Genomic DNA, 12,484 nt, shown 5'->3' on the forward strand with positions numbered 1-12,484 from the left:
CTTACGCAGTGCGCAGACTGCTTTGATCTCGATCAGAATCAAGACCTAGGATATGAAGCTGACCATCTACCTCCTCCCAACAACATCCCCCAACTCAGTCCATGGCCTAACAACCGGCTTCACTTTCCCCCTCACGCGCGTCCTCTGCTCCATCGCATACGCCAATCCAACAATCCTCGCATCACTCCACTTCTCCCCCAAAAAACTAAACCCAAACGGAATACCCGGCGCCGACCCCACCAACCCATCAGGATCAACCACAACCGGCTGCTCATCCCCCATAACCCCCATCGGTATACTCACAACCGGCGCCCCAGCAACCGCAGCAAAATACCAAGAAAACTTCGACGGTAAGACAACAGCATCGAGACCGTGCCGTTTTATCGTTCCAAGTAACCCTCCTTCGGTGTCATAGTACAGACCTTTTTGGTACGCCTGCCAGAATTCCGGGGTTGTGTTGTTCCAGTTTTCCAGCGCGAAATCCCAGACGCTTGTTGATTTGCCGGGGTAGCTTTCTAGTGGGCTTTGGCGTGTCCAGGCGCGTAGTTCGAGGAGGGTGGAGATGTTGTGCGGGTTGTGGGTGAGCTGTTTGAGGTACGACTCGATGTTTACGACGAAATCGGCGGACATGATTTGTAGGGCTAGGAGGGTGTCGTTTAGGAAGGCTTGGGCGGCTGGGAAGTCGGTTTCTAGGATTGTTGCGCCGGACGAGCGGAGGATGTCAAGGGTGTTGTTGAATGCCGCGACTGTGGAGGCTGTTGTGTTGTCCCACATGAGGTTGATCACATTGCGAGGGACGCCTAGTCGTGCGCCTCTGAGTGCGGTGAGTTCGCAGGCGCCGACAAAGTCTTTGTCGACGTTGTCTGGTATAGTAGAGGTGTAGTTGTCGTATACATCGGTGCCTACGATGCTTTGGAGAACGTAGGCTGAGTCTTTGACGGTTTTCGTTAGGGGGCCGATGGTGTCCATGCGCTCGCTGATTGGTATCACGAGGTGCCGAGATGTAAATCCAACGGCTATCTTGAGTCAGAAGGTAACTCGTTCTTAGGTTCAATTTCGTGTACTTGGCTTCATTCCCACGACATTGTTGACACTGGCGGGGTCGATGATTGACCCGTAGGTCTCGCCGCCCAAGGTGACAGTAGCTAAACCAAGCCTTCTATGGTCAGTCAGTATCTTTCAATCAAAGAGTGTACTCACGAAGCTGCAACCGCACTTCCGCTGGAACTACCAGACGGGTCTTGATGAGGATAGAACGCTCCATATGTCTGTCCACCATAGGCTGACCAGCCGTTACTCGAATCCCATGGTATCCTGAAGCTGCCCCACTCGCTAGGATTTGTCTTTCCCAGGATAATGGCACCTGCCTCTCTGAGCTTCTTCGCGATAGTCGAATCAGATGGAGCCTTAGCTCCGACGAGCGCGTAAGAACCAGCGGTGTTGTTCATCTTGTCTTTCGTGGCGATCTGATATCAGTGTTAACCTTTGGAACTGCAGATCCATGTGGCTTCAGTTGAAATAAATTACTCACCGTATCTTTGATGAGTATAGGGATGCCATGCATCGGTCTGAAAGTCAGCGGATATTGTGAGTATCGCAAACGTTGTACTCACCCTCGCACCATACCTTTCGAGCGCTCATGGTCAAGTGCAGTCGCGATATCCAGCGCATCAGAATTGGCTTCGATGACTGGGCGCAATAAATCGTTCACTTCATTGATACGAGCGATGTAAGTCTGTTTGGCAGCGTTAAGCAACGAATTCGGTGAAGGTGTTGAATGCCAGCAACTTGCCTTGACAAGATCTACGCTGGTGTAATCGTTACATTCCAAGCCCTTGGTCACCGTCTCAATATCGGCTTCGTACAAGCTCGGGAACTCACCTCTTCCGGTACGTTGATTGAAGTACCAGCCCGAGCCTGCGCCGCCGATGACCAATGCGCCTAGGAGAACTCCGTAAACCATGCTCTTCGAAAGACCACGCCGATGAGCAGTGTTATCGCGGGATTTGTCTGTGGGTATACGATGATATGACGGGTCCGCAGGGGCGTAGTAGTTGAGTAGTCTCTCAAGCGGATGCGGTAGCCACGACTTGATTGGGCTGTCTCCGGTATGCATGGGATGAAGTGTCTCGGTGGAAGACTTCATATCATGGACCGTACAAACAGTTCTTTGCAGCCGACATACCGCCACGTTCGACAAAGCGGTGTTTGGTCATATCCTAGAATTCGGTGCTCAGCTGCGGTGGGAGCGGGTGACTAGCGCGGAGTTCGGCCCCGCACCTGCACAACAATAATAGCAGCGAACAAATACATTCTTTATTTTAGCTAAGAGCTAGAACTTAGTTATATAAAAGTACTTATAGTTATATTCTTACTACTATTTTTCTTTTTTACTAAATTATAAAGTTTTTAGTATATAGCTAATATACTATTAAAGTTAGTATATTACTTTTTATTATTAGGTTCTAGCTCTAAAGAGCCTAGGCTAACTTAGCATTAGCTATAAATATCTTAGAATTACTATTATAGCTTAGTAGTAATTTATCTCTAGTCTTTTTAAAATAATATATCTAATTATAGTTTAATATTATATATCTAGTATTTAACTAACTCTATTATTTAATATTTAAATTACTTTACTTTATAATACTTTTATATATACTATTTAGATATAATAAGCTCTAAAGTAGGTCTCTTTAGCGTAATATAACGTAGTAGTAAGTAAGCTATACTATTTTTACGCGTAATAAATAATAACTAAAAGAAATTAGCTTTTATATCTTTAGAAGTAGTAATACTATCTACTAAGAAACTTATAAACTTATTAAAAGCCTTTTTAAATATTACTAACTTAGTCTTAATTATTAGAGATAGTAATATGCTATTAAAGTTTATTTTAGAGCTAACTAAGCTTTTATAAACTACTACTACTAAAAGTAAAGATAAATAAGCTACTTTAACTTATAAACTTAAAAAGTTATATAAGTAGAAATAATTAAAGTATACTTATTAAGATATAGCTTATCTTAGAGAATTAAAGTATAAAGTACTTATAAGTAACTACTTAGCTCTTAAAGTAAATATTATTTACTATACTTTAACTATAAGAGATAAGTTCTAGTTAAATTTAGAAGCTCTATACTCTAAGAACTTAGAGATATTTACTATATATAATTACTTATAGTATAACTACTAAGTATATAATTATAAAACTATTTTTAAAGAAGTATTTTCTATCTTTCTAATAAGTATCTAAAAAGTAAACTTTACTATAAGATTTCTTAATAAAACTACTTACTTTACTTAAAATATCTACTTCTAGAACTATATAAAGCTTAAAGCGTTTTAAATATCTATCTAAAAGAAACTTAAAGTAGTTATACTTAATATACTTAGTTTTAAGTTATTATAGTACTTTATAGTTTATAATAAACTTAAGTAGACTAAATAGAAGCTAAATTAGAATTCTAACTCTTTTTTAGTCTACTTTAATACGCTTTAGAGTAAACTAAATAACTACTTAAAAAAGTAGTACTATATAAACTTTATAAGCGCTTTTCTTTTTAATATTTAAAAAGAACTTTTACTTTAAAACTAGAAAGACTATAATATAGTCTCTAAGCTTAATACTTTAGCTTACTACTATTAGAGTAAAATAAAGTATACTACTATACTTTCTAAGTATCTAGCTTATAAAAAAAAATCTTATAGCTATTAGGCCTAAAACTTTTTTTTAAAGCTTTCTTAGACTTAGAAAAAAGCTAAAAAGGCTAGTTTAGTAAAATTTAACTTATAACTAGCTAAATTAAACTAAAATAGTCTAAAAGACTCTAATATAACTTATTAAAAATATAATAAGACTAAATACTTTTAAAAGAACTATTTAAAGCCTAAGAGAGACTTTAAGAGCTTATTTAGTTAAGAATTAGAAAAAAGTAGTAAGTAAAGAAGCTAAAGTTCTTTTTAGCTATCTATATTACTTTAGACCTAGTATTCTAGAACTTAGAACTCTTTTATAATACGCTTTACTTAAAGCTAGTAAAGCTACTAATAGTAAAGATATTACTTAGCTAATTAAAGCCTATTAAAGCTCTAGTAGATAGAAGTTTCTAGTTAAACTTTATTTTAGTATTACTTATAGTAAAGTAAGGCTTATTAGTTTACTCTTTACTTAAGCTATTAGTAAAAAGAGTAAATAGTAAAGAATTAAAAATTTATAGCACTACTATAGTAACTATAAAAGTAGTAGATTCTTATAAAAAATAAAAAACTTAGAATATTCTATATATTATTATAAAAGTTTATAAGTATTAGATATACTTAGATTTACTTTAAATAAATATATATTATTTAAAAATTAGCTACTCTATATAGAGGCTACTCTTTTAGAGTACTAAGTCTAAGAATAAAACTATTTATAGAAAGATTATACTAGAAAAGGCTAAGAAGTTTAAAAAGACTATACGTAATTCTATAGTAAATATATATAGCTATCTTATTACCTTAATACTTTAGTTTAGCTTAAAAAGAGCTAAAAAGAGTAGTTTACCTCTATAATATACTAAGTTTACGTACTTTAAATTAAAAGATAACTTAAAAGTTTTTACTAACTATAGTCTATAAAACTTAGCTATTAACTTACTACTTAGAACTATAGCGCTTTACTAGCTATTATATAACTTTTCTAAAATAAAGTTAGAGCTTTTATATAAGTATTTAGATAAATACTTAGTATAAAAGTAGATTAAGTATAGTAAGTCTCTAGTAAAGGTACTTATACTTTTTACTAAAAAGAAAGATAGTAGTATATATTTATATATTAACTATAGAGGCTTTAATAAAGTTACTATTAAGAATTAGTACTTTTTACTACTTATTATAAAGTCTCTAGAAAGATTAGCTAGTACTAAATTTTATACTAAACTTAATATAAAAGAAGCTTACTATAAAGTATATATTAAAAAAAGTAATAAGTAGAAAACTACTTTCTATATAAGATATAGTAGTTTTAAGTATACTATAATACTTTTTAGCTTTATAAATACTTCTACGTAGTTTTAAACTTATATCTATTAAGTTTTTATAGAATTAATTAATATAACTTATATTATATACTTAAATAATATTCTTATCTTTTTTAATACTAAAAAGAAGTATAAAAGCTATATTAATAAAGTTTTATATAGATTATATAATATAAAGCTATTTTTAAAGCTTCTAAAGTGTAAGTAGTATATCTAGTATACTAAGTACTTTAGATATATAGTTTTCTCTAAAGAAATATAAATTAATAAAAATAAAATTAAGATAATCTAAGAATAGCCTAAACTACGTATAGTGCGTAAGATTTAGATATTTATTAGCTTTATAAACTACTATAAATAGTTTATTACTAGATTCTTTTAACTTACTCTACTATTAACTAAACTAATTTAAAAGAAGCTAGAAGTAGCTAAAAGTAGCTACGCTTAGTAAAGAGAAGAGAGTTAAATTCTTAATCTTAATAAGAAAGCTAAAGAGGCCTTTTAAAAGCTAAAAGACTTTTTTCTAAGTATTTCTATCTTAACTTACTTTAAGTAAAATAGAAAAACTAAAGCTAAGATAAATATTTTAGATAGTATAATTATAAGTATATTAAGCTAATATATACTAAATAAAGCTAGAAAGTACTAATAGTACCTAGTTAACTTCTTTTTACGTAAGCTTATTATAGTAGAGTATAATTATAATATATATAACTAAAAGCTACTTATAATAGTTAAGAGCCTAAAGTATTAGCGCTAATATCTAAAGAGCGTACACTTTAACCTCTAGACTAACTATTAGAATCTAAAATAGTTTATAAAAACTAAAACTCTTAACTATTAATAAGTTAGGTTTTATATTATACTATTTAGGTTTAATTTTAATATCTACTATAAGGTAGAGTCTACTAACTTTATAGATAGATTTTCTTACTACTCTAACTATATAGTAGAAGTCTAAAAACCTACCTAGAAGTATAATAAAGCTTTTATTTAGCCTATAAAAGATCTTATAACTAATAGTAATAAAATCTCTTTTTTAGTAGCTATAGTATAAACGCACTTTACTAAGCGTACTAAGAAATAATAAAACTTTACTAAAGGCTTAGAAAGCTTTAACTAGGCTAGTAAATATACTATACTAGAGCTCTAGACTCTAGAGAAGTATAATAAGATAGATTATATCTTCTTAGGTACTTTAGATAAGTCTAAGTCTAAAAATAACTAGTTTAGTCTAGATAAAGCTAAAACGCGCTATTATATAGTAAGAATACTAGTAACTACTAAAAAAAAGTTATAAGCTCTCTAAAAATATTATAATAACTCTTTAGTAAGCTACTTTAAAGTAAAATATACTTTAAAAAAGCTATAAAAGCGCTACTTTTAGAAAAGTATATATAAAAATATAAAGTAATACTATAAGAATTACTTTATATATAAGAAGTCTACTTTTATAAAGTATAAGCTTTATAGCTTACTATAGCCTTTTCTAATACTTAACTACTTTTAGAAAAAAATAATAATAGACTTTATTATAAAACTACTACTTAGTATAGTTTCTAGCATAAAGTATAACACTATACTAGTTATTATAGATAGATTAACTAAAATAGTCTATTACGTACTAGTATAAGCTAATTAGAATAGTACTAACCTAGTATAGACCTAAATATATAAAGTTATCTAACTTTATAGTATACTAAAGTATATTATCTTAGATTAAGGCTTTTTAATAAACTCTAAGTATTAGAATTTTTTTTTTTACTACTTTAATACTAAAAAAGTTCTTACTTTTACTTTTTATTCTTAGACTAATAGCTAAACTAAAAGATAAAACTAGACTTTAGAGTAGTACTTTTACTACTATTACTTTTTAAAATAAAATAATTAAGTACACTAGATATTTATTAAAGAGTTTATATATAATAATAGTATTTACTCTACTACTAGAGTTACTCTCTTTTAAGTCTACTATAAAAGGTACTTTTATAAAGTAGATTAGCTTAATTTAGCTCTTAGTAAGAGAAAAAGCTTTATAAAAGCTAGTCTTACTAAAAAAGTAATTAAACTATAGTAAAAGTACTATAGAAAGATTAAAGTAGTAAATACTTACTAAAAAAAGTACGCTAATAAGTACTATGCGCTAATACTTTTTAAAGTAGAAAACTAAGTTCTAGTCTCTAACTAATATATTAGAAGTACTTACCTAAAGAAAAAGCTAAATTAGAAGTTTTTTAGATCTAGAAAAATTATAGACTAGATTAGCTTCTTAGCCTTCTAGATTAACTTTTTAGAACTTAATAGTATCTATTTAGTATTCTATATATTACTTTTAGAGCTTTTTAACTTAAAAAGTACTATTTTATACTTTAAAGTATCTAAGTAAAATACTTTAAGAGAATTTAGTAATAATATATATAAAGTAAAATATATTATTAAAAAATAGCGTAATAAGAATAACTAATAGAAGTACCTAATTAAATAGATTAGATACCTAAAGAAAGAAAACTTATAAAAACTAAGTCTAAATATCTTAGCTAATACGCTATAGAAGTTCTAAAATAAGAAAAAAATATAATAGCGTAGAAAATCTTTAAAAGCTTAGCCTAAGAAGTAATACTATAAATAGCTTTATAAAGAAAGAAAATAAGTTAAGTTAAGCTATAATAAGCTATTCTAGTATAAACTAGAGTATATCTTTATCTTTTTTCTTTATATAAAGTTTTTTAAAGTATTTAATAGTGTCTTAGACTAGAATAGCTTCTAATAGTCTAAAAGAGCCTAGTATAGACTATTTTACTCTAACTTTTTCTAGCGTAGAGTTATTAGTTCTTTAAACTTTATAATTAGTTTTAAAAAATAAAATATTATACTTTAGATAAATTTATATAAATAAATAACTTTAACTACTATAAAGAACTTTTACATTTATAGAGAAATTCTAATCTAAGTATTACTTAAAAGCTTCTAACTATACTATAATAGCTTATAATAGTCTAAAGTAGGCTAGTACTACTTAGTCTAAACTAATTCTATATAAACTTTATTAAACTCTATCTAAATATACTAGAAGAGCTTATATTACTTTAGAATAGACTAAAATAAGCTATAAAAGACTATTAGAGGTTATCTAAGAGTAACTTAGAGAATACTAGCTCTAAAGCGCTTAATCTTATCTTTTTTAGCTTTAATCTACTTCTTAAGCTAGCTCTTCTTAGTAGTAGCTTTATTACCTTTTAGCTAAAAAGTAAGCTTTACTTAAAGTTTTTAAATAGTATTTTATAGATCTTTAACTATAGAAATAATAGTCTACTTAGTAAACTTTAAAATAAAATACTATAAAAAAAGTTAGTATAAACTAAAATAAGCTATAAAAGGCTAAAAAAAAAGTAAATAAAAATAAAGTAGCTACTAGTAATTTATAAAAAGCTAATTAGAGCTATAAAAGTTTAGAAAAGAGTATTTTAGAACTTACTAATTACTTAAATAGTAATTTAGTATTAAGCACACTAGTAACCTTATTAGCTCTCTTTTTAGATATATAAAGAGTACTATTAGTAAAGCTAGTAACTATAGTTTTAGCTTTAGTTTTATTATTAAAGTACGCACTAAACTTAGTAGTACTATAGCTATAGAGTATACTAGAATAAAATTATAAGTACTTCTAATTAGAGAAGTAGTTACTACTAAAGTTAGTTAAAATAGTCTAAAATAGACTATTATAAACTAATCTAGCTCTTTTAGATTCTATAAAAGTCTTACTAACTCTAAAGAGAATAGAAAAGCTTATAAAATACTAGATTAGGCTAAAATAAGCTAATATAAATTAAAACTTACTTAATAATATTATTATAAACACTCTTATACTCTTCTACTAAGTCTATCTTTAAGTAGCGTAAGTTACTACGCTTAAATTTCTCTATAGCTAGTAGAGTAAGCGCTAAGATATTATTAGAGGCTTAAGAATATAGAATAATAAGCCTTTTACTAGAGAGCTTCTAGTTAGCTAATAATTAGTAAATAATCTTATATATAGTTTCTAAGTTAATAAAATTCTTTAAAAGCTATATTAGTTAGTATTAGTATAAAAAGGTCTAAAATAGACTAAAATAGACTAAAACTATCTATTCTAGAGCTATTTACTATATATTAGCTTTATAAAAGCTAATAAAGAGTAATAGTAGCTAAAAGAGAGTAAAATAGATACTTATAGTAAAGTACTACTTATTTATAGCTTAATACTAGCTATATAAAATAGTTTAAGTAATAGTATCTCTAAATAGTGCACTAGTAACTTTCTTAATTATACTAGTAAAGATAGTATACTTTTTCTTAGTTTTAAGAACTAAAAAAGTATAGCTATAGTAGTTAAATATATAAAGTTTATTAAGCTTCTATAACTATAGATAACTAGTATATAGTATATAACTAATCTTAAAAAGCTTAAGTATATAAAAGTAGCTTATAGTAATCTAATTATTACTAACTATAGTTAAGTTAAGATAAAAAAAGCTATTAAGACTTAAAATAAAGTAATATAGAGTATAAAAAGTAGATATAGATAAAAAGAAAGTAAATTAGTATAAAGTATATATTAATAGTTTTAGTTAGAGTACTAAAGGCTAGTTAGTAGTAATTTAGTATAATTTACGCTAGAAACTTTTAATTTAGACTAAACTACTTTATTATACTCTAAAATAGGCTATAATAAGTTACTTTAGACTTTTTTAGAATTCTAAAAATAATAAGTAAAAAAAGCTAATACTTACTATTATAAAGTAATTAGAAAGTAGAAAATAAAAAAGAGAAATCTAACTAGCTAGAAATACTTAGAGCGTATAGGCCTACGCTAGCTCTACTAGTATAGGTAGTAGCCTTATACGCGCGTTTATACGTAATTTTCTAAAACTACTACTTTTTATAATAGATTTCTACTTTTTTATAAATATAATATACTTACGCTAGCTTAGAATAGACTATTATAGACTAAAATAGTCTATTATAAGCTATAGTTACTTTATCTAGTTTATTAAATAACTTTAGAAGTAGATTAAAAGTAATTTACTCTAAGAAAAAGAATAATATTAAGTTCTAGCTCTAAAGAGCCTAGGCTAACTTAGTATTAGCTATAAATACCTTAGAATTACTATTATAGCTTAGTAGTAATTTATCTCTAGTCTTTTTAGAATAATATACCTAATTATAGTTTAATATTATATATCTAGTATTTAACTAACTCTATTATTTAATATTTATAGTTACTTAAACTTTTATTAAATTTATCTTTAACTTTTTTAAGTTTTTTTAAGTATACTTAAAAAATAGTAAAGTAATATAAGTTATAAAAAGCTATACTATTAACTTAGTAAGTAGCTTTTAAGTTAGTATATACTTTTTTAAAAGCTACTTTATATATTAGTATAAATATATATAAGTATAACTTTATTTTTTTAAATTAAGTTAAGTTTAAGTTAATTATAAGTAAGTATTAGCTACTTAATTTTTTTTAGCTTTACTAAAGTTAATAGCTAGTTTATTATAGTACTATTAGTAATATTATTATTAATTAGTAAAATAGTATAATTAGTAAAAGTTATAATTAAAGTAATATAATAAAAGAAAAATTAGTCTAGTATATTACTTTTATACTAGCTACTACTTATATATTTATAATATAGCTAAAAAAGCTTTATAGTTTATAAAAATATATACTTAAAGTACTATTAATAACTAAACTATAGTTCTACTTTTAGTACTTTTAAGTCTAATTTAGTTATCTTTATAGTAAAATAATATTAAAAGATATTAAAAGATATTAAAAAACTTTAAGCTAGTCTCTTTTAAAACTACTAAATAATTTTAATATTAATTTAGTATATATTACTATAGTAAGAAGAAAGTTATAAGTATAATTATAGTAGCTATAAATAGAATAAAAAGCGTAGAAGTAGTAAGTATAATTTAAATAGCTAGAATATAGTAGAAATTCTAAGTTAATTTAAGTTATATATATTATTAGAGTATAGTAGCTAAAAAGCTAAAAATAAAGAAAAAGCTTAAAGAGTAAGAGCTAAGAAAGTAGTCTAGTTATAAGAAAGTAGTAGTAAAGAAGTATATAGTATATTTATAAAAACTTTAATTTAAAAGAAGTATTCTTTATAAAATATTCTCTAAAAATATTTAAAAGTATTAAATAAGTTTAAATAAGTTTAAATAAGATAATACCTTTTTCTATTCTAGAACTAGTTATAACTAGTAAGTATTTTATAGTATATATATATATATATAGTAGCTAATAATAAGTAGTATTAAAAGTATATTTAAATAGAATTATAAATAAAGTAGACTTTAAGTTTCTAAATATAGAGATAGTAGTATATAAGAAAGTAGCTAATATTAGTAAGAAGAATAAAAAGAATAAAGCTTTATTACTAGAGCTAGTACTAAGGCTTAGGTTATTTATATATCTTTTTAAAAATATAAAGAATTAAGTAAATATATAAAGTATATATAGCTACGTAGCGTAGGCTTATAAAAAATAAGTAATATAAATAATATAAAGAAAGTATTTATAATAAAGTAAAGTAAGCTACTAAAGTTATTAGTTTATAAAGTAAGTAATAAAAAAGATCTAAAAGCTTATAAAACTAAGTTTATAGAGGTACTAAAAGTATAAAATAGTTTAGTATTATACTTAAGTATCTAAGCGCTAAGGCGCGTAGTATAATATATTAGTTAAGTATTATATTAGTATAAGTATTTATATATAGATAGTAGAGTATTTATATATAATAGTAATAGTAATAGTATTATAATATTACTAGTAATAGTATTTCTATAAGAGTAGCTAAATATAAAGCTATATTTAGTATATTAGTATATATATATAATATAATATAATATATATAGTATATATAAGTAATTAAGTATTATATAGTACCTAAAGTAGCGTATAAAGTAGGCGTATAGATATAAGTATAAATAAATATATAGATATAAATAAATATATAAGTATAGGTATAAGTATATTATAAAGGTACTAGCTAGATAGCTATCTAAGGTAGTAGGCGCCTAAGGCGCTATATAGTCTTAGTAGACTTAAGAGCTATATTAAGTAGGCGTATATAAGTAGATTATTCTAACTTAGACTAGAGAGTCTAGGTTAAGAGCTCTTACTATAGTAATATAATAGTTTCTATCTATAGTATAGATAAGTTCTATATATATTTATATAAATTCTTAGTTTATACTATAACTAAAAATAACTAGAAATAACTAAGATAATATATAGTAATAAGTATACTACTAATAGAACTAGCTATATTTAGCTTCTATTAACTATAATATAATACTATATTAACTTTTTAGCTAATAAGAATATAGTAATAACTACTTTATAGCTTATAGTTTATTTTTTAAAAAATATTTCTACTATAAAAGACTACTAGTATAGCTAATAT

The 12,484-nt window shown here is 26.5% G+C and overlaps 1 protein-coding gene across 1 annotated transcript; it reads right to left on the minus strand.

Annotated features, from left to right (window-relative positions):
- Nucleotides 1-66: 66 nt before the first annotated feature.
- On the minus strand, nucleotides 67-2,116 carry J4E92_007583 (uncharacterized protein; the record flags this gene model as incomplete). Its single annotated transcript, XM_051498946.1, has 4 exons — nucleotides 67-976; nucleotides 1,201-1,466; nucleotides 1,532-1,568; nucleotides 1,614-2,116. The coding sequence occupies 4 exons, from the start codon at nucleotides 2,114-2,116 to the stop codon at nucleotides 67-69; spliced, it is 1,716 nt and encodes a 571-aa protein (XP_051350681.1).
- Nucleotides 2,117-12,484: the final 10,368 nt, after the last annotated feature.

The sequence above is a fragment of the Alternaria infectoria genome (genome assembly GCF_024043175.1).
Source record: "Alternaria infectoria strain BMP 0036 chromosome Unknown scaffold_13, whole genome shotgun sequence".
Taxonomy (NCBI): domain Eukaryota; kingdom Fungi; phylum Ascomycota; class Dothideomycetes; order Pleosporales; family Pleosporaceae; genus Alternaria; species Alternaria infectoria.